Raw genomic sequence first — 24,490 nt, forward strand, 5'->3', positions numbered from 1 at the left:
GGACCTTTTTCAATGAACTCTTCGAACCACTGTGCCTTTTTCATGGTGCACATACCTGCAACGATAAAATATTTTAAATGGTTATGTAAACAAATTGTTTCTAATGCAAACCAACTCTTAATAAGGCCAGTTGACTCATAATAGGGCCAGTCAATTGGCCTTATTAGGCCACTGCCTACTTCTTTATTTAACATCAAAGAATAGTAATACAAAGCAATATAGTGAAAAACAGTACCTTTTCCTAAACAGTATTAATTTGCTATGGCTTTACAAAGAAAGCACAATTGGTACATATTATTTAAGTAACTTTATAGTGACTTTATAACTTACCTTCAATTTATAACCGAACTTCGGCACCGTGACGAAAAGTATCTAGTAAACTTCGTGCTTAGCAGGCAATAGAAAAGGACTTAGCCTGTGAGACATGCACATCCCTTAGAAAATGAAATATAGGTGTTACAATTTATTGTGGCGAGGAGATTGATCCGAGTAGAACAGGAACCACTCCACCTGGTCCCAATGCCACACACCATCGTCCACCCTCCGATAGAACGCTTATGCGCTATAGAGCCTACAAATGGGCAAAATGCTTATCACGTGGAAGTCCTAAGTGCAAGGACTCCCACATGAAGGCGCTATAATCCTGCTGTTATCTTAATCAACTTCGGCGACTTTTCGGTAACCAATTTTCGGCCTACACCAATTTACATTAAGTGTGGCCATGGCCAATGATTAATTTTATCCTTCCTGAGATTCCGATTTTAGATGTCACGTGTGTCGATATCACATCAAATCCTTTTTAATTTGAATAAATAGCTTGGACATATCTTTCAGATATTAATGTATAATTTTGTAATAATAAGGAATGACATTTAATGTCCGTTTTACAGCTTGCAATTATACCTGCAAGCTGCACTGCAAGAAAGTTGCCTAAAGGCATGTGCAGTATGCATATTGTTTCATGCAACTTCTTGCAATTGCTCGATAATTCATAGATAAATAATATAGTAAAGGTATAGAAAGCGATAATCGGTTTGGTGTCATTTTCTCTGTAAGTTTTCATGCAAGTCTAGGGGAATTTGTAGGAAGTTTGATTTTTCCACAATGTCAATGGTCCCCTCCACCATCTCCGTTCTCGGCGTTCTAAATTACTAACTAAAAGGCTGGCTGCAGTAATAATGATACTTAAGGTTGCTGATACTGCCTTTTTCCTTTTATATTTGGCTATTTTTAATAGTCTTGGCATTTCGAAATTTACTAAATAATGTTAAATAAACAGCAATAAGTAATTAAAAAAAAACAAAAGTTAGGTTAAGGGTAAAAATTTCAACATTAATTGCATTGTAAGCCGAGTGGTAAACTGTAAAATCGCACATAAAGACCTTGCACTTGCAATAGACTTAGGTACACATTACAATTATTAGTCATGCAAGAAATTGCAGCAAGTTTTCTTGCGAGCTGTAAAGTGGTCTTTAATAAAGCACGATTACACAATAAATCAGTAAATGTAATGAAATAAACAAATGGTGAAATAATAAACAAATACGTGGAATGTGAAAATAATTTTTTTATCTATTACAGGGATCAATTTATTTTTAAATCACTTAATATTTTGAGGTGGACCCTCTATCGCTGAAGAACTTAATCAATTTCCAATGTCATAGAAAACGATATACGTAAAACAAAAAGGTTTAGCAATAAAGCACAGATGTCGCTGCTAGGCAAAACTAAAATAAATATCGACCACAAAAATTCAATAATTCCAATATGTAGGTGTTCAACAGCAAAAATATAATTTTGTTCTTTTTATCCGGGCTTCGAAAAAATTCTCTTACTTACAAATTGTAAAAAATATAGCTCGTATCCGTGTTATTCGCATTTAAAATAGAGAATGTGTTGTGATGTTATGGTTAAAAATGGATGTGTATTTATAAATGTGAGTCAGAATTATTGTTTTTTGTGCGGAACTACAAGATTTTAATACATGATTCGGAAATTGTTTACGTTTTAATATTCTAAAGGAATCTTGTAAGTATTTTGTGTCTAATTAAAGGTGAATCATGACCTTTTAGAAACTATAGTTGCATATCATATTGGATTTGAAATTTCCCTCCTAAGGAGACACTCAGGGTCGTCTCTACATCTATTTGATAAAGGGCGAATGATACAATTTTTACATTTCAGTTTAGATTGAAATACCGAAGCAGGTTTTTATAAATAGAAGGTTTCTTTTATATTACTGTATATGTACACCTGTTGCAAATCACCGCACGTTGTGCATGAAAAATAAATTTCTTTTTGTTATCTGTCGGCATAACTTTTAACTCCTTAATATTAACCTGCCAACCAAGGTTTTATCATGTCTTTGTGTCTTATGGAATCCTCTTAATATTTCCTTTGTGCAATGTCATATTTTTTAAGCACTATACATTTTCTCCAGATTTTTCAGACTTTCTTCTATTTGTCTTGTATGTACCGTTTGTTACCGAATGTTGGCGACCTTATCGGCTATCCTTACTTTATTATTTACAGAGGCGTGGAAAGCTTTTTTAACCACGAGATTCTTTTTGTTCCAAGTATATTTTTCTGGATTATTAGTTTTACCACTTCAGATCTTTTTTCATTTCGCATTGTGTGGACTAGACATTTGAGCTTGGGGTTTTGAACTCTTTGAATGATTTACATCTCTTTACGTACTCTTAATAATTCTTCATTGAATATATGGTATTACAAATGGGCTCTAAATTAGTGTTTGGCACTTTATTATTAAATTGTAAAATACAAAACTGACTACGATCTAAGCTTCTACATAAGGAGCCAACTAACCTCTCATTCTGTCGCTTGGCGGGAACCATTTCTTCTTCTTCTGTCATATTTCTTAAAGCTAAGTTTACACGAAGTATTTCTTAAGATACTACAATACTTCCTCTCTAAAGATCCAAACGATTGGGAGCTTTAATAAGTCTTTTTGATTGCACTGGCAAAACATTAGCTTTATCTAAAGTTTCTTCCTCGACACTTTCACTAACTTTATCACTACTATCTGGTTCCTTATTACTCACACTGTTATGTCCTACATTATTCATTGATGATCTAATATCGCCAATACAATCAGATACGATTAATTCAGGTGTCTTATTATCATAAAGAGGCGTCATAGGATCAGATACTTCAACTCTTAATTTATTTTCAACAGTTTGGTTTAAATCTACTAACTCATTGAATTTTCCTTTCAATATCTGATCGACATGACGCTTTCAAAATATATTTTCATTAACAATTTCACAAATATAATGCCTATCTCCTAAAACCTCATTTATAACTCCTTCTATCCATTTCCTCTTATTAGGATACCTATAATCTCTTACTAACACTCTATCCCCTTTTACAAATTTCTCTTCCCTTTTAATTTTTACATGTAACAATTTCTGTGCTTTATTTTCCAATAACAAATCAAAACGGTTTCTAATCTTACGTTTAAAAATATCATCTGAAGGTGTAACACCTGTGGAAACATGTATGGAGTTTCTATAGTGAAATAAATATCTTTGTAATGCAACCTCCAACGACATGTTATCACCAGTGTGCTCCTTAATCATCTTTGTAACACTACTCTTTAATGTCTTAACTGTATTTTCAGCAAAGTTTGGGGGTGATGAGGTGGATAAGTTATGTGTTTAATTAAATGATTAGACAAATATTGTGAAAATTCCACCGAAGTGAATTGAGGTCCGTTATCTGTACAAACTATCTTTGGTAGACCAAACCTAGCAAATACTTCCCTAAATTGACTTATTGTTGCCAAGGAGTCTGGCTCATTCACTATGAATGCTTCTGGCCCTTTTGAATAAGAATCTATAATGATTAATATCATTTTCCCCCTAAGTAGACCAAAAAAATCAGCATGAACCCTTTCAAAGAAATTATTCCCCTTGCCACATGGTATAACTGTTGCCTGAATAGGGTCTGCTCTTGAAGCACAGCAAACTCTGCAACTATTAATAATTTTCTCAATGTCCCTATCTAACTTTGGCCATCATTAATATGCTCGAGCGTTTGACTTCATTTTTGAAATTCTCTCATGGGTACTGTGTAACTCATTAAGCAATTGCATTCTTAATTTTATAGGAACCACTACTCGATAGCCTCACATTACTATCCCCTGTTTCACTGTGAATTCATTCCTACGGTTAAAAAAGGTTTTAACAATTCCTCAGAACACTTTTCAGGGAACCCTATCAGAATTAAATTCACTACCTCACCCAATACCGTATCTCTCCGTGTTTCTGTTCTCAACTTTAGTGAGTCAATAGGTGTAACATGTTCTAAAAAATTTAAATTTTTAAAATAACCAATATATTCGCTTTGTTCATCCATAGACATTTCTTCCTCTTCCACTGGTAAACGGCTTAATGCATCTGCTTTCACATTATCCTTTCCCTTAAAATACTTTATAGTATAATCAAAACCAGATAAAAATGTATGATTATAATAAATGATAAAAACGTGCTGCTGCCATTTTGGCAAACTTTTAAACTCTCCAAATAATGCAATTAACGGTTTGTGGTCCGTTAAAATTTCAAAATGTCTTCCTGCTTCATATTCATATAACTTGGGAGCAGCCCAGTAAATGTATAATGCTTCTTTCTGTAGCATACTATAACCTAACTCTGTTTTTGTTAGTAGGTAATCTTGAAATAATACTAATTGGTCTTTCACTACCCTCAGACATCACGCGCAAAAGCACTGCACCTAATCCATATTCACTGCTATCACACACTAGCCTTAACTTTTTAAACGGGGCAAAGTTAATTAGAATTCTATCAGACACTAAATGTCCCTTTGCAGCCTCAAATGCCTCACTGCATTCCTTTGTCCACTTAAATTTTGATCTTTTTGGTTAATTCATATAAAGGTTTTAAAATTTGTGATAAATTTGTAATAAACCTCGAATAATAATTTGTCACTCCTGCAAAAGCTCTTACCTCTGTAATATTCTTAGGTACTTACTGGAATATTTACTATTGCTTTGATTTTCTCTTCACTTTTCTTTAACCCTTCCAATGTTTTTAAAACTTTGTATGAATTTGCAACATGTTCAGCATCATCTCTCCCTGTAACCACTACATCATCCAAATAATTCACTGTCCCTGCACAACTTTGCAACACCTTCTCTACTGTTCGCTAGAAAATTGCACAAGGTGGCAAAGGCAAAGGCAAAGGGTTAAAAATATACCATACGATGTGCTCCACGCAGAAGTTCTGCTGTCTCTGTTTCCACCTGTAGTTGATTGTACGCATTTAAAAAGTCTAGCTTGCTGAACTGTTTCCCTCCTTGCAACGCTGCAAATAGATCTTCAATTCTATGAATAGGGTGGTTAACATTTTGCAAATATTTATTTATTGTAACTTTGTAGTTAGTACACACTCTGACATCTATTCCATTAGCCTTGTACCCTGGTACTAACGTGTTCCCCAGTTTGCATTAGGCACTTGCTCTATCACTTTACTTTCTTTTAATTTTTCAATCTCTTTAACTACTTTTTCCCTAAATTCAAACGGTATCGGAACTGGTTTCCGAAAAATAGGTGTAGTTCCTTCTTTAATTTCTAATTTAATCTTTTCATATTTAAATGTCCCTAACTCATTCTTAAATGAATTTGTAAACTTATTTATAATATCTTCTGTAGTAGGTTTTTGACAAACTGTATACAATATTGAGCTAAATCTACTTGCTTTACTGTTGTCTTCATCACGGCCTAATAAACATTTTGTAGCCCCCTCAACCGCCCCCCCTAGCCGATTGAGAATGCTTCGATGTTATGTGTTCTCTACTCTTCTTTATGGCTTGGAAGCGTGGACACTAAAACAAGTCCATCTGCATAAGTTGGCCGCCTTTGAATTTTGGTGTTCAGACGAATCCTACGAATGTCATGGATTCAAAGAATGTCAAACGTGGAAGTAACTAGAAAGATAGGAAACGAGGCGGGAATAATATTAACTATCAAAAGACGAAAACTTGAGTACTTAGGACATCTGATGAGAGAGCAAAAATACGCATTATTACAACTTATTATGCAAGGCAAAATCCGAGGAAAGCGAAATGTGGGAAGACGAAGAATATCCTGGCTTAATAACTTAAGGGAATGGTTTGAATGCAGTAGTGCAGAACTTTTTAGAGCGTCAGTCAACAGAGTCCGCAAAGCCATGATGATTTCCAACCTTCGATAAAAGATGGAACTTAAAGAAGAAGAAGCCCCCTCAACAATAAAAAAAATGCATTCTTTTTCCCTTTTATTTGTCTTAACAAGTAATCTAATTTGTCCTTTTGGTGCAACTATCGAGCCATGATAAACTTTTAACATAATGGTGTTTGGTTCTATATTGACCTGAATAAACTTTTGTTTATATATATTTTATGGTAAATAAGACAGTCCTGTCCCCGTATCAACCTAAAACCTTATGGGTATATCATTAAGTAATACCTGCATTTTGGTTGGCTCTTCTTCTTCTTCTTCTTTATGTGCCGTATTCTTAGGGAAGGTTGGCGATGACCTCTGCAAAGTCTTCCCTATTTTGGGCTTTCCTTATTAAACTTTGAAAGTCTAATCCTGTCCAATCTTTGATGTTGCGCAGCCAGGTCATTTGTCGTCTACCCGGGCCGCGTCTGCCTTCTATTTTCCCTTCTATAATAAACTGAAGGAAGTTATACCTGTCGTGTCTAAATATGTGTCCAAGATAAGACGTTTTATGCTTCTTGACAATTTCTGTGAGTTCACGTTCTCTATTCATACGCCTTAAAACTTCTTCATTTCTAACGCGGTCGATCCATGGAATTTTCAGCATACGACGAAATACCCACATCTCAAAGCTCTCTAAACGTCGTAACGAGCTGACTGTTAACGTCCAAGCTTCCACACCGTGTAATAGTACACTATATACATAACACTTTATCATGCGGTATCGTAGGGACAAATTAAGATTACGGGTAGTGAGTAACTGTGGCATCTTTAAGAAGATGTTTCTTGCCTGTTCTATTCTACATTTAACCTCTTGTTCTTGGTCTAAGGTTTCATGTATCCAACAGCCTAGATACTTAAACTTTTACACTTGTTCAACTAGATTGTTGTTGTCTAGTATGTTTATAACTGGTGTGTGTTTTTTTGAAATTACCATTGTTTTGGTTTTTTTTACATTCACCTTAAGGCCGTATAGTTCTCCTTATCGCACAACTTTGGTTAACAGAATTTGTAGTTCTTCTTCACTGCCAGCAATCAGTACTGTATCATCGGCATACCTGATATTGTTCACAATTTTTCAATTGACTTTTATTCCTTCTTGTGCTTCATCTAGAGCATGTGCAAAGATGTCCTCTGAGTACAAGTTGAATAATAATGGTGATAGTATACAACCTTGTGTAACTCCTCTTTGGATGTTTATGGTTTCAGTATCACCCATTTCAGTTCTGACAGAGGCGTTTTGGTTCCAGTAGAGTTCACGTATTGTATTAATGTCGTTTGGATCCAGGTTCTTTTTTGCAAGCATTCTATTAGCTGATCGTGTTTGACTTTGTCAAAAGCCTTTTCATAATCTATAAAGCACAAGTAGACTTCTTTTTGTTGATCTTGACACTTTTGCATGAGAACAATGAAACTGAACAAAGCTTCTCGAGTTCCCATACCGTTTCGAAAGCCAAATTGTTCCGGGCCCATATCTTCTTCGCATTTTTTGTAAATTCTGTTATGGATAATTTTTAGAAATAGCTTCAGAATATGGGGCATGAGACTTATTAATCGAAAGTCGTTACATTTTTTTGCGTAGTTTGATTTGGGTATAGGCACAAACGTAGACGTTAACCAATCTTGTGGAATTGTACCAGTCTTGTATATACTGTTGAAGAGTGTTGATAATAGTTCTAAATTGTCTTCTTCCAAAAGTTGTATAATTTCACTATAAACGTAGTCAGGTCCAGAGGCTTTTCCAGTTTTCATATTTTTTAAGGCGTACTTTATTTCTGATGTTATGATGGGCAAGTCGTTATTTTCGATGTTTGTTTGTCTATCAATATTTATTGTTCTATCGTCTGAGAATAGGTTTTGTATGTATGTTCGCCATTCAACGCTTATTTCTTCTATTGTGGTCAGGACTCTATCATCCGTGCTTGTTATTGTGCCACACTGCCTAGCGTTTCTGATCCCACACATTTCTTTAATTTTCTTATGGAGAAGTCTATCATCATGTTTATTCTGTAGGTCTTCTATCTCTTCGCAAGTTTCTACAAGCCACTCTGGTTGGCTCTAAGAAATCATTTTCTAAACTAAAAATATCAACATTAAAAAAATCCAATGTCTGAACCTCTGGCTCTTTGTTTGCCTGAATACTAAAATTTTTGTTTTGCAAGCCTTAACAATATGCCTTTTCTTTTTAAAGTTCTTGCATGTATAACTTTTAAATTTAGAATTTTTGAAATCGTGATTGGCTTTATTTCAATGCAAACATAGTACATTATTAGAATTTACCTTCATATTTGTCTTTCTATTATACTCTGAACTTGTCTTAAAATGTCCTTGCTTCACTTCAGTCTGCCTTAGTATACTTGCATTATTCTTCCCATAGTTGATATTAACCTCTCTAGCTTCCCTCATAGAAGCTTTTTTTGACACAGCAATTTCACCGTAGTTACACGTTCGTCCTTAAATGTATCTTTTTTTTGCTACCTGTGAAAGACTATAACATCTTCGTCCTGTATTTTTCGTCCACATTTCATTTGATCCTCGTAATCTTTGTCATTTGAAACAAGCTGCTATTAATAAAGACACAGATGTTATGTAGGTTCAAAACTGTAAATTGTCGAGCCTTATAAATATGTAACATGGTACATTTATGTCGCAATGTAGGTTGCTACGTTGTACATGATTAAAATTCACGGACCCTTTTAAAGTTTGAAATGCACCAGGCACGCTTTCTACAGAGCGTTGGTTGGTAAACTTTGATTTTAAAATGAAAAAAGATTCAAATTTGCGTAGGTTTCGTCAGCTAATCAACAAGACAATTTGGAGTTGGATATTCTACAGGTGTGAATGTTTATTTGTGTATACTGATTGCAATATTGGAATTTAAAATAAAAATCACCTGAAATAGTAAAACAATATTGGAATAAACAATAGCACTCGTTTTTTTTTTAAGTTTTAAGTTTGTAATAAATGACTCGCGCGACTCGCGCGACTCTATTAAAGCGTGACAGACGGAAGAAGAAAGAATGGATGTCTGATGAGAAAGACGTAAATTCAAGAATAAAAATGCAGAAAAATACCAGCAGATCCACAAAATCATAAGAACGAAAATTCTAGAAGCCAAAGAAAAATGGTTTTCCAACGAATGCAGGGAAATAGAACAATACGAACGAAAATAAAGTCGGTTCGCTATATTTACGCGGGTTTCGGATTAAAAATTTTATTGTAAGTACCCAGTTTTAATTACCTGCTCTTTGGGGAAATATCAACTGGTCAAATGAAATGAAAAATAATCCATAACTTTTTTTAATTAAATAATAATGGAAAATCTTTTATATAATTGATAGTATAATGTGGCTAATATAAACCTAATAATAATTTTATATTACACTTCACACAGAAAATATGGTCTATGTATATTTGTTCCATGGAGAGAATTTCTAATGAAAAATAAAAAAATTTAACTTGCCAACAAAAATGAAAATCAGTCATTATCATCAAAAATATCATAATCGTCATCATCATCACTGTCATCTCCATTAATTGTTATTATGATTGGACTGGGCTCACTTAAACCTGGAAAAAGTTTTTCATGTAACCATTTTACAAACATTTCTGTGTTCATATTATCGTGATAGTCACTTGATTTTGATTTAGATGAAAATATTAAATCAGCACCTTCTATAAAACCCGATTTCCCTCCTGCATGTAAAATTATGTGTCGCTTCCCTTCTCCATCAGTATGTTTGATAGACTTTACGTTATCATCTTGCCATATTCTCTTGGTTGCACCCCTAGAAAATATCCATGTTTCGTCTAAATATATAAAATTTGCCCTTTCTTCTTTTAATTTAGAATATTTTCTTAGAAAGTTAATTCTTTTATGCACAACAGAACTTCTTTCACAAAGGGCTTTTCTGTTATCCTCCTTTTGAAATTTGAAACCCAAAACATGTTCCTTGTTGGCTCGCATTCGATAAATGGTATTACGAACTTCAAATTTTTTTCCATCTGGAATATCTTTCGTTTTCAATGATAGGCGAGTTTTTCGGTGATCTTCTTTCGGCCGTTCATTATTGCGATTTTGTAATACTCCTCTTAGTTTGGTTTCACTAATTCCTAGAGCATCACATACGCGTTGTTGAACAGACATTACCGATTTTAAAGGACCGCCATTTTCTTTTTCATCCGTAAAATACTTATGTACACTACAAATTAGACTATCTACATCTAACACACGTCTAGGCACTTTTAAATATTTCCACCAAACATACAATGTCAACACTGGCAAAGAATCAATTCAACTGCAATATTGTAACAAATTTATACCTACCCTAATGTTATTTTAATATATTTTAAAATATGACCATTAATGCAGTTTTTACCTAATTTTCTGGGAAGTCGTTTACTGCAACTGGTTATCAATGAGTCATTAGCATAATTTTGTTAATCCGAAACCCGCGTAAATATAGCGAACCGACTATACGACAGTTACAATATGCACAAAAAAATAAAATCATGAGTCAATCAAGAATCAATGACAAACAAGAGGAAATTCAATAAGTCGCCCAACAGCATAAAAGATGGCGATGGAAATCTTATCTCGGAGCCATCAACGATCTTAGAAACACGGAAATCATACATAGAAAAATTATTTGCATCTGACAGGACTGATGATCACCTATATGGAGAAGGAGAAACAGGACCTTCAATCCTTAAATCGGAGATAGAAGATGCCATTGCAGCACTAAAAAACAATAAGTCAGCAGGTCCGGACAATGTACCCTGCGAAATATTAAAGATCCTATGTAAATCAGACAAACAGTTCCTTGATAATCTAGTTGAACTTTTTAACAACATATATAATAGCGGTAAAATCCCGGAGAACTGGCTGCAGTCAACATTTATTACAATCCCGAAGAAACCAAATGCCCAGATCTGTGATGACTACCGGCTTATAAGCTTGATTAATCATGACACTAAAGCGTTCACTAAGATCATTCATAGAAGAATATATGATAAATGTGAGTCAAATATTGATAGATCGCAGTTTGGCTTTCGGAAAGCACTTGGAACTAGAGAAGCAATTTTCGCTCTCCAGGTGCTTATACAGCGGTGTAGAGACGTTGATAAGGACATGTATTTGTGCTTTGTAGATTTTAGAAAAGCATTTGACAATGTCAATGATGAACAATTGATAGATATTCTGCGAAAGACAGGTATTGACGACAAGGACATTCGAATTGTGGCAAACCTATACTAGGATCAAACAGCAAGAGCAAAAATTGGCAACAAACTCACTGAAAGTGTGCAGATCAAAAGAGGTGTCCGTCAGGGGTGTATATTATCCCCACTCCTATTCAATATTTATTCCGAAGAAATATTTAACAAAGGTATGGAAAATGCAAATGAGGGCATAAAAATAAACGGCGAGTTAACAAACAATATAAGATATGCCGACGACACGGTCATCCTTGTCAGTACCATAGACGAATTACAGCAGGTAATGGAAAGAGTTTATTCAGTTAGTGAGGAATACGGCCTAAGCCTCAACTTGAAGAAGACAAAGTGGATGCTGATAAGCAGGAAGCAACAGCCTGCTCGACAGTTACGGATAAGTAACATACTAATTGACCATGTAGAATCTTATGTGTACCTTGGCACCAACGTAAATGCAAAATGGGAACAGGCCACAGAAATTAAGGCGAGAATAGAACGAGCTAGAGCAACATTTAGCAATATGAAAAAGCTCCTCATAAGCAGAGATTTGTCTCTTCCCCTAAAACTACGTCTAGTTAAATGCTACATTTTTCCGATCTTACTGTATGGTGTGGAGGCCTGGACGCTGACGGAGACGCTCACGAGAAAACTAGAAGCATTCGAAATGTGGGTGTACCAATGCATTCTTCGTATATCCTGGACCGAACATGTCACCAACATAGAGGTAATCCAAAGAATCGGAAAGGAGAAAGAAATCGTGAATACAATTAAACAAAGAAAGCTTGAATATCTAGGCCACATATTGAGACACGATAAGTACCGTCTACTGCAATTGATTGTCCAAGGAAAAATAGACAGTAAACGAGGGCCAGGCAGGAGAAGACACTCGTGGCTCCAAAATCTGAGGAAGTGGTTCGGGCTCACATCGGTCGAACTATTTAGAAGCGCCGCAAACAAGATCAGAATTGCCATGTTAATAGCCAACGTTCGCAACGGACAGGGCACTTGAAGAAGAAGAAGAATGAATGACTTTCAAGCATCATATAGATATCTTGGGTTTATAGTCATCTACATTATAAAATAAAATTGTTATATTTTACAGGCTTATACTTGTGAGGATGCTACATAAAGTTATCAGTATAACCTAATATAACGAAATTTCATTAGATTTTCTTTTTCCTAATTATAAACTATTCTACATTTACTCATTTCTTCTAACTCCGTCCAGCATCCGTCTATCTATATTTCCAGCCAGGTTTTACAGTTCGCCTCAAAGCTAGCTCGCCCACTAGTTCGTGTCTCCTTTTCAATGATTTTCTTCCAGATTTCTTCTCGTTTTTTAAGGATTCTGGCTCAAAGCTTTCTTTTCAATAGCAGCATCTAGTTTCCTAAGAGTATGGCCAAGCCACCTGTACTTACTGCATTTAAACACTCATTTGAACAGTTGTCCTCCATAATTAATCGTTTGAAATGATATCAGGCCAATAAATATTCGTTATTAACCTGAGATTACAATTAATATACTCTTGACTTTGTGATGTTAGTTTTCTATCTATTTTCCATGTTCACAGTAAGTGTACAGAAGAACAGACTTAACTTTGATGTTTAGAATGCAAAGCTTGGTATTTTCCGGTTATGACCTTAAAAAAAGCACCAACAATAGTGACGCCACACGTTAATATAATAAAATGACGTGTATAAAACGAGGTCCTAGTGATCCTAACATATACTTTCAAAGGCCTAAGAGAGTTCATATATCTAGGCTCACAAATCAACCAACCACAATAAGACAGCAAGAGCTTATCAACCTGTCCTCACCTAAGTGACAGAAAATTGGACCTTGACGAGAAGCGATGAAGAGGACCTAGCCTGCTTTCAATGTTAAACTCTTAGACCTATATCTTTTTATATAGACATGACTCTGTCTGTTTTTCTATGTGCCTCCTGTAAGTCGTCTTCCTACTGATCGTCTTCCTATTGTGGAACCGTCTCTTGCTGTCTTTACGACTCTATTTTTTGTCATTATGCTTAAATGATCGTTCCATTCTACTCTTCTATTTCTTACCCAGTTCTTAATATTCTCCACCTTGCATCTACGTCGTATATCTGTACTTATAGCTCTGTCCCATAGTGTCTTACCATCAATTTTTCTAAGTGTTTTCATCCCTGCTCTTTCTAACATCCTTTTTGTCCTCTCTGTGTCAGGTCTTGTTTCTGCCGCGTATGTCATTATTGGTCTGATGACTGTTTTGTAAATTCTGCCTTTCGTTTCTTTGCAGTTATTTTTATTTCTCCATTTTGTTTCATTTAGGCAGCCTGCGCCTCTGTTTGCTCTATTCACTTGATCTTCCACTTCAGTTTCGAGCTTTCCGTATCTACATATTGTGATGCTTAGATATTTAAACTCCATTACTTGTTCTATTATCTGATCTTCCAGCTCCAATTTACATCTTAGTAAATTTGCTGTGGTAACCATGCATTTTGTCTTTTTTGGGGAAATTAACATGTTAAATTTTCTGGTGGTTATATTAAATTGGTGCAGCATACGTTGTAAATCATCTTCACTTTGAGAGAGTAGTATTGCGTCGTCTGCATAAGTTGTTTTTCTCCCATTTGGTATCCTTTTTTAGTTCTTACTTTTTTTATTATTTCATCCATAATCAGGTTGAACAATAGAGGACTCAGAGAGTCTCCCTGTCTTTTTCCTTTGCCAGCTTCAATAGGGTCGGTTAGTTCTTCTTCTACTTTTACTTTCATTGTGTTGTTTTGGTAGATATTTTCGATCGTTTTGAGGCGACTTTGACAAGGCGTTCCTGGAGGATGGAATATGTTGCAAGCTCTATAATTTTGAGCTCTATAGTCTTTACGTTCAGTCTGAGATCATTAGATCCCTCAAAATAAATAGGCTGCGGTGGCTAGCCCACATATAGAGAATGGACGAGTTCGAGCCTCGAAATCGCATTTATAACCAAAGACCGGATGAAAGACGTATGAGAGGCAGACACATATCATGAAATAAGGACCAGGTGGAGGAAAACTTAAAAGTATTGAGAGTACGAAACTGGAAAACCAAGAGGAAGAATCGGGAGGAATGGACACTGAGCCTGGAACAGATCAAAATCTATAATGGGTTGTAAAGCCAAGATTGATTGAAACATTTTTTTTTAACTAAAGTTTGTATCATAAGAAGATACTTGTTTTTGCAATTATATATTGAAACATAAGACAATTATTGTTTAAGTTGAAAAGTAGTAATTTTTAAACTTTTTTCCAGGATTTTATATAATGACACCTACAAGGCATGCGTGGTTATGCAATGCGTATTTGTAACACACAGTACTTAATGGCTTCAAGATGTTATGGTACTTATGAGGAGAACCTAAATGTCCGAGACCCTGCCAGGGGTCGTGGTTGGCCCGTATACAAGGTACGTCAATAATTCACCTATTATTAACATTAATATTTTTTAAATTATTTAAATATTCATATTCATATTAAATATTTATATTTGAGAACACATAATAATCGGAGGAAGCTCAACAAATGCGAAGAAAGCAATTCGAAGCTCAACTCATGAATTTTTGCCATTTTCATAGCTGTCTAGTAAGCTAGTGCATTATTTTGAAGAGACAACACTTTTTTCTTCTGCGTATGGGGCTGTTTATTACTGATGCACTTAATTTGAGCGTTAATGCACAATATATTGGTTATAGATAGTTTTAAATTTTTCATGATATTCAATTGAAATTAAAATGAAATTAAAATTAAACTTAAAATTGACTTAAATATAAAAGATATTGACAAGTCAAATATTGTTAATATCTAACTTGACCGCGACCGAATGCAACTCATTAAACACATTCTGCACTACGTGTTACATAATTTCTGCAACAATACTATGGCAAACGTAGGGAGAGTTCCCCAAAATGGGAACCCCATCAGATTTTGTGACAAAGTGAAAATTTGTAATAAATAAAATATTTTACACAATTATGTAGTTAACATATGTTTCTTGAGGTACCAGAAAATGGATATTTTGTACATTTTGTTGCAAAAAATGCAAGTTTCTTCGTATTTTTTTTTGTCTTCTTCATTAGAGGACGTATCAGAATTTCCAGCATGACTCTTTTTATTTTTACGCATATTTTGGGTAGACAAACCATTGTTTTATTTTATTATCTTGGGCGTTGGCAGGACTGGTTGTCAAGTCTTTTTTTTCTTTAATAGATTATCACTGGAAGTTGTAGATTTTTTATTTTTTTTTTGAAAACTATTCACTAGTCACTATTCTTTTTTACACGCTCCTTTTCTTGAGGGGGGGGGGCATCAAAACTTTTGGTGAAAGCAGAAAAGATTTGGGCGACTTAGACCCACCTATTGAAGTAGGGGGCTTAGGAGAAGCTTCTTTATAGGGCTCAGGAGAAGCGTCTTGAGAAGGCGCAGTATGAAGAAGAAGAGTGTTATATTCTATTGTTTGTAGTGGTGGTAGTAGTGGCACGTGATATCTGCTATAATACTCAGAATTGTGGTTTTTTTGTTCTGTGGTATCTGACGGGGCAAACACTTAATCAAGGAATACATCTCTATTGCTGGGAAATATCAACATCCCTGGCATAAAATTTAATATAGCATTCATATAGGTGTTTAAGGTCATCAGTACACCTCGTTCTGCTGAAGACAAACAACCCACTTGGTTTTTACCACGCAGAGCAAGGATTTTGGAAGGCTTGTTGGGTGATAAATTATGTTGCGTATACAAAGATTCAAGCAAACCAAAAATATTCTTTACTGCTGCTCAATTAAAACCTTTGGCTTTTGCCAATGAGGTTTTTTCAGGACGTAATGCTAATTGGGGGTGTTGTCTTAGAAAGCCGGAAAGCCAATGTTTACCAGCCATTTTCTTATCTTCAGCAAACACGTGTGAAATGTTATTTTTTACGGCTAAATTGAAAGCTAATTTTCTTAAATCTCGTAAGATAAAACCAAACAATCTTTCTTCTAAATATAAAGTATAATCCACAAGCTTATTTTCTCGCGCGGAAATCATAGTCTTAAATCTACCCAATCTTTTTTCTGCAGCTTCTTTCGATCTCAATTCTTTTTAAAATCCACAAGGAAACTAAATTGCTGTAGCTAGCTGTATACGATGTATCACAAAAAATTTCTTTATAAAACGTATAATATTAAAAAAACTCTATCGGCCTACATCGCACAACGTTTTCGAAATTAATATTCCATCTGGATGTAAGTGTTTTAAGCCACTAAATACATGGGTAAAAACCCTTTAAGATTTTTCCCTTTTGTAGCCCGATAGGACTTTTTAATAGTATACCTTTTATAAAGGAATTTTTAAATAAATTTGTTTTTCAATTCTTTTTCTCGAGCTTCTTGTACTTTGCGCTCCAAAGTAGTTAGTGGAATCGCGTACAGCTTCGATGCTTTCCTGTAACCAATATTGCCCTCTAACACTTCTTGAATGGCGGCCATACTCTCCTTGGACCAACTCTGTCTGTCTGTTTTTCATGTATAAAGACCCATGTTGAAATCTAAAAAAAGCACAATTATTTAGACAATGCAATATATATACATAAATGTTTTTTTATACAAAAGTAATTTTTTTATACACTCAGACTTTTTTTAATAATACCTTTAAGCCCCAGATTAAGAAACTGGGCCGATATCAAGCACAAAATGACTGTATTCCCTTAATGCTGTAAAGAATAGTCACCCTTAGTCTTTCGTTACATTAGGTTCAATTTTAAATTCTATCCAAAGTTTAAAGGTACTTTACTAAATGATACAAAGTAGGTATAGCCAGGTACGTATTTCAATTTTCAGTTGTTAACGATTGTTAAATAAAATTTTAAGCATAATTTTGTGTATCTACTTAAATTTAATCAGTTAATTGCATTTGTACTTGGAATTCAGAATTACAAATTTGTAGGTAGGCAAAGCCAGTGTTTATAAGAGATTAGAAAATTTCTTGGAATTTTATTCAGGTAAAAATGTAATGTTTACTTAATATCAAATTATCACTAAATAAGCTTCTGTGAGAAGAAAGTTTATTTGAAAAGAACTTCATTTTTCTTTTGTCGTTCATTTAGAACAGAAGCAAGTGTAATAACTATAAATATGAGTGATATAGAAATGATTAGGGACGAAGTCCTGTACATTCCTGCCACTATTTCAGGAAGTGAAGACGAGTCTGAACCTGAAAAACGTTTATCTAGTTATATTCATCTCACACACAAATCGTGCTTAACGTTTACAACGGTAAGAACTCGTTAAAAATACTCTTTAGTTAACCTTCCTAATACCGGGTGAATTTTAAAACGACCAGTACCAGGTGGGGTGACTTCTCGCCCCAGTAGTTTGGTTCACTTTTAAGCGCAAGGATTGTATGCATCTCATTAATCTTACCATTTTTTAAACTCTTTATTGTCTGTATACTTTGTTTAGTACCAATTCAACAAATTAAAAATCAAAGACAGAAGACAGTCACATCCAGAAACTTATCAAATACACAGGTAATTTTAGCAGTTATCAGATATCAGACGTACTTAGGGCTAATTGCACTTTACAAATTCTTAGAGAGACAATCCCAACTAGAAAGTGATGCTTCGAAGAATCTAGACAAAAATATGCTAATAGGGGAATTATAAAAGTTCCCACTGTGTAATAGCAAGAATGGAATTTCAAAGATAAAGGAAACACATTACAATCAACTGCTAATATGTAGAGAATGCGACTGCACATCATGGAAAGTAATTAGTATAGTCATTAGTAACCATTTTCCAAAACTTTCGTCTAAACTGATAAAATCAGATTTGTAGAACGTGAAAACACTCGAAAATACCACGTGGGGCGAATTCTCGCCCCACATACATTTCCGCGAAATGCCACGAGAAGATTTAATTTTCTGTTCGCAGTATTTTGGGTTTTACTACTTCTTTGTGCTCTTAATACATCAACTACCAATGTCCTAAACCGTCAAAGCGATTGATTAAACTTAATTACAGATATTAATAAAAACGTTAGCCCTGGGGCGAGAATTCGCCCCACCCGGTATTAGGAAGGTTAATCATATTTACCGATTAATTAATTCATAAAAAACAAATAATTCCGAGCAGAATTCCTTAAAAAGTAAAATTATCTGCACTATCGCATCAACAACTGTCCTAAAAATAAAGATGAATTAGGTCCTAAAAATAAAGATGAAATTAAAGATTTAATTAATTAATTTATTCACGAGAGATTCTTACATCCAGTAAATATTTTTTAACCTTTAAAAATGAATACAATACAAATTAAATACATCATTGTTTATTATATTCTAAATAAAAAATCTTATAGATTGTATAAAATATGGAGATAAGAAAAATTATTGCGTACAATGAACTCGTGATGAAACCATATAGATCATCTTTAATAATATTCCACAAAATGTTAAATATGCCGTATTCTCTGTAACAAACGAAATGTGTAGGAGTCTTAAAGTATTTTCTAAAACAAGTAAACTTTTTAAAAGTACAGAGGATATAACGCGATTTTGTTCTTCCGTTTATATCGATGTGTCCTCGTTTTTATATCGGTTTCCTCGTTTTTTTTGTTAGGAGTAGAGAACCGTCGGTGTTAAATAGTTTGCCATTGTACTTTTAGTTGTGATATTGTTTTTTTCACTTTATCTAATGTGATTGGTAAGTGGAATGAAACAGGAACATGATAAGACGATATGTCAGCACCGGGGTAGCTTTTAACTCGTGTCTAATAAAAGAAAACTGTAACTTTGCGCAATCCTTGAAGACTGTTTTGTTCTCGGGTCCCGCTCGGAAGCGGTAACATCAAAGTGTTTTGACGTGTTTTGAAACTAGAGTATGTTTAGTGGAAACAGCCATGTTGTGTTTTCTGTTGTCGCCTTACTAGTTTGAATACGAATTCTGTACATAAATTAGTTGCTGATGTTTTGGCTCAAAGAATTTCTCCACACAACTTACACATTTTTGCAACTTTTCTTCTCTCTCTCAGCCTTCAGCAACCACGATGCCTTCCCACTGCAGGTCAACAAGCGGCACCGGCCATAGCTCCATCGATGACCAGACCAACACTACAGCCGACATGTGAACTCTACCAGCTGAGCTCCAGATGGAGGCCTCCACCACCAATATTTTCCGGAAAGGAAGACGAAGACCCAGTCCTCTTCTTGAATCTAACCAAAGAACACATGCCGGACGAAAGGATCCATTCTCAGCACTGGTCCGCCTACATCATCGACCGACGCCTCCAAGTGAAAGCAGCCAGATGGGCCAAAACAGAGTCTAACCGAGGATCCCTACCCAGAGTTCAGACAGGAAAAGGTGGACACCTTCAATGATTCATCCAGCCTGTCCCACTTGACATCACAACTCCTTAGCCAATGAGTCTGCGGCGGTGTTCATAAGCAGAAAAGTAACTATGTATAACCGTCTGCAACCACAAGTTGATGAGCCCACCAAATGCAGGAATATGGTCAATCTGATTTTGCCACACCTGAAAGTTAACCTGAGGCTCCAAAACTTTCAGACGCTGTTCATGTTAAAAAGAGTTGCAACTAGCATCAAAGTTGACCACGAATAAGAGAGACGGAGGCAACGGCAGCCAGCAAGGAGTGAGACCATCAACTACTGGAGGAGGTCTAGAAATAATCAGAGGCAACAGCCACGACCAGGCCCATCCAACCGAAGGAGGCCCAGCTCTGGTCCATCCAACCGAAAGAGGTCTCCCAGTGCATCTCACGAAAAGCAAAATAATAACAGAGAAAATAGCAACCAGAAAGACCACAATAGGGGCACCATCTAAACATTTCTGTTGATGTGGTGCCCCAACTGAATCTCATGGAGGAAAGGTTGCTCCAGACCAACCTACCTCGACTGGAAGGAAGGGTTAGTAACAGAAAAATACGAGTTCTCATAGACACTGGCGCATCTGCCAATTTTATCAGTGTAGAACTTGTACACCCGGAAACCATCAACGCAGGACCCCTGGACGTATTCTTCTTCTTAAAGTGCCCTCTCCTCAATGGAGGTTGGCTACTACAATTTTAAAATCTTCTCTATCTTCAGCTGTTCTTATTAGCTGTTCAAAATTTAGCCCTGTCCATTGTCTGATGTTTCTGAGCCACGATAGTCTTTTCCTTCCTAGGCCTCTCTTTCCCTCGATTTTTCCTTTCACTATAAGTTGGGCATATTGGTACTTATTATTTCTCAGTATGTTGATGTTTTTCTAACTTTTACTGTGTTAAAAAGTTCTCTTTCCTTGCCTATTCTATGCAGCACTTCTTCGTTTGAGGTATGCGATGTCCATGAAATTTTGAGCATTCTCCGGTAGATCCACATTTCAAAGGCCTCCAATTTATTTACGGTTGATGTTTTTAGGGTCCACGTTTCAACTGCATATAGAAGAGTCGACCAAACGTAGCATTTTGATAAACGTAGTCGAATTTCGAGTTTTATTCGAGAATCACAAAGCAGTTTTTTTTATTTTTTCGAAAGATTTTCTGGCCTGTTCTATTCTCGATCTTATTTCTAGATCAGGATTTAGGCTGCTATCGATCCAACATCCCAGGTACTTAAATCTATTGACCTGTTCTAAAATGTGCCCATTTATTGTGCAAGGTTGAGGTACGTTTTGGTTTTTTCGGATTGACATCACTTTGGTTTTTTTAATGTTTATTTTCATACCAAATTGCTCACAGGTCGAGTTGGTCTTGTCGATGAGTCGTTGTAGACCTACGTCGGAATCCGCAATTAACACTGTATCATCGGCGTATCTGATACTGTTGATATTTACGCCATTCACCTTGACTCCATCTTTGGAATCCTCCAATGCTTCTTTAAATAGAAACTCGGAGTAAAGATTAAACAGCAGAGGCGACAGAACACATCCTTGTCTAACTCCCCTCCTAATTTCTACTTCTGCGGATGTGGAACTTTCGATCCTAACTCTGGCGTTTTGGTTCCAGTACAAGTTTTTTAAGAATTTGATGTCTTTTCCATCTAAACCGACTTCTTGCAAACGTTCTAATAGTAGGTCGTGTCTTACTCTATCAAATGCTTTTTCGAAGTCTATAAAGCATATAAATATATCTTTCTGTTGGTCTTAGCATTTTTGGGCGAGAACTAGTAAACTGAACAGGGCTTCTCTCGTTCCCATGCCGGCTCTGAATCCAAACTGATCGTCTCCGATGATTGTTTCGCACTTTCTATAGATACGATTATGTACGATTTTTAGTAGGACTTTTACTGCATGACTCATAAGGCTTATCAGACGGAACTCATTGCAGTGTTGTGGGTTTGGCTTTTTTGGTAGTGGGATGAATATTGACTCCAGCCAATCTTGGGGTATTTTACCTGTATCATAAATGCGATTGAATAAAAGGACAAATATTTCGATATTTTCTTCGCTGATTAATTTTAACGTTTCTGGGTGGACGTATAATTGGCGCTATGTCTCAACCAAACTTCGGCCCTCTGAGAAGTAGTACCACATCAATGAAAAGGAATGCCTTGCTCTGGTATGGACACTTCGCAAGTTTCGCCACTTCCTACAGGACCAGAGGTTTACCTTGTACACCGACAGTAGGACTCTATGGTCGCTTCTACTCCAGGAGTTCAACTTTGACGTAATACACATACCTGGAGAAGAAAACGAACTCGCAGATCATCTGTCTAGAAACCCACAACAAGAGCTTGTATCTGAACAAGACCGTGACGAGGAAGTGGAAAGAATAGTCTGGCCCAAACTAGACACCGATGACGATGATGACAGCTTTCCCCTTCTGTGGCTAGTTGAAGAGGATGAAGAGGCTGGAGAAGACCAATCAATTCTAGACGATCTTGTATCCGTTGGAGCCATCCAGTATGACCTGGCATGCTCAGATTTAAGCGACGATGGTTGGAAATCTCCGAGAGGGGACCTCACACAACGAAGGAAAAAAGTCTCATTGCCGTTTTACAAATCATAGACGACGTGGTCGTCGATATAGCTGGATCACAGAGAAGGCTCGTAGTACCATAAGACAACAGACGACATCGTGTTTAGTCTAAGGACACGGAGAAACAACGCAAACATCTACTGCTTTAATACCACCCAAGAAGGTCCGAGGCTGCACAAAAGAGAAGAGAGTTCAGGACAGAAGAGTAGCAGCAGCCACCCAGAAGGCCACAGTCTACGCCCGGAGCCTCTTCCCTTCGAATCCAGAAGATGACCAAACCAGAACCTATCTGCAAGTTTTTGAGAAACCACGTAAAGGGTAACTTTGGCGGTACGTTGACTGGTCCTCACACAATAATCCGAGCAGTAGGAGATCTGGCCTACGAGGTCCACGCTGTCTCGCAGCAAAAATTGCCGTCCCGTCCCGCGGGACAAAATGCGTGACAACGTGCGAGACGGGACGTCCCGCGTACATTCCTATTGTAGATTGATTCAATTGACACTAACATTGAGATTGTGATGGACTTGTGTGTCTCGGCTGAAAACTAACATTTTTGTTGAGGTATTAATTTTCAACTCCCTCCTGGTGCTCTCTTCTGTGAATATATTCATTAGTATCTGTGATAGATATCTATCACAGATCTTTATAGACATAACTAATAATAAAAATACCTTCTTCTCTTACCATGTTGGTTGGTTATTGAAGAAAAACTCTGCTTTTATTTCCTCGGGACAACCAGTCGAAAAGGACAGAAAACAAAAACAGAACTCAAAAAAAGTGTAGTCCTCTTGATGGAAACAATAATTTTGGGCGTGTTTCAGTTTTGTTTTTGTTTTTCAGGTTCCAGAAAACACAAAAAATCATAAACTTAACTGTCCATTTAGTGGAAAACTGCTCTTACACTTATCTTTGATCCCTGAGAAACAACATCGTCTTATTTTGAAAATATTAATCTTATTTTTAATTCTTAGTTTATCTTTTTTTTTATTACACTGAGTTTTCTATGTATTTTTGCTGACACAGGTTACTTAATAACAGCTGAATGCAAATCTAACGAGTAAAACAAACCATTTGATTATCTTGTTTTTATTAAAGTAATCAATATCTTCTTTTTAATTTACCTTGTACAATAAAAACAAAAAACTCTAACCATGAAATGATTGGTGATTGCGGCGATCGTTTTGATTCACATTTAATTATTTTAAATCGAATCTTAATAGTTTCTGCAGGAATATTAGTCAGGTATGACTCAATTTATAATATCCGTGGACACGATTCACAAAAAGTCTAGTAAAAATTAATGAGATATTAAAGTAAACTGATGTTTGCGTAATGTTTCTCGTTAAATAGTTAACCTTTGCCATATGAAAAAATAGTATGCAAATATTGTCTAGCATTTTAAATTTATTGTTAGATTTTCTTTCGATTTAAATCATTTGATAAATAATGGTTAAAATTTACTACGAATGACGCATAAGTTGTAAGAAAAAGTTTGCTTTGAAATTTGTACTTAATTGTGTTGTCTGATCTGGCTTATCCCTATTTAATGGAAATTATTCACAAATTTAATTGAAAATACGTTTATTAACAAATAAATGAATTTTAAATTAGTATTTGGCATTTTGAAGCTTCTACAAACTTTTATCAAAATAAACTAATTCGACAAGGTACGGTAAGCATGTTTCATGTTAATTTGCAGTGTATTTCAAATAAAGTCGGTATGATCAATGCTTTTCTTGCAAATCAACATTTATATGATATCATATGTTTTTCGGAGCACTAATTAGCATCTCCGGCTTTTCATAAGCTAATTTCTTTTGTAGGGTAAAAAAGAAACAAGGCGGAGTTGCAATTTATGGAAAAGAAAATCTTATGTATTCTTCTCTTAATCTAAATGAATGTAATGTAGAGCAAAGTTCTGAGTTTTGTGCAATTTATGTACCTTCAATGAAAACCAATATTTTAACTGTATACCGATCGGCTAAGGATGACTTTGACTTGCTTTTGTTGAATTTTGAGAATGTCATAACCTCCTTGCTTAGTAAAGCAAACAAAGTGAGCATACCTG

At 35.6% G+C, this 24,490-nt stretch overlaps 1 protein-coding gene across 2 annotated transcripts in view; it reads left to right on the forward strand.

Moving 5' to 3' along the window:
* The first annotated feature begins 1,879 nt into the window (after positions 1-1,879).
* raw (NDT-like domain-containg protein raw) overlaps positions 1,880-24,490 on the forward strand; it is a 410,674-nt gene continuing 388,063 nt past the window's right edge. Inside the window, exons 1-2 of one of the 2 annotated variants that reach the window (XM_072534348.1) lie at positions 1,880-2,028; positions 14,728-14,880. In XM_072534348.1, coding sequence (XP_072390449.1) covers positions 14,837-14,880 — 44 coding nt within the window. In that variant the 5' untranslated portion in view covers positions 1,880-2,028; positions 14,728-14,836. The remainder of the gene's footprint in view (positions 2,029-14,727; positions 14,881-24,490) is intronic. The other variant, XM_072534343.1, reaches the window with a different exon arrangement.

This window comes from Diabrotica undecimpunctata, chromosome 6 (assembly GCF_040954645.1).
Source record: "Diabrotica undecimpunctata isolate CICGRU chromosome 6, icDiaUnde3, whole genome shotgun sequence".
NCBI classification, from domain to species: Eukaryota; Metazoa; Arthropoda; class Insecta; order Coleoptera; family Chrysomelidae; genus Diabrotica; species Diabrotica undecimpunctata.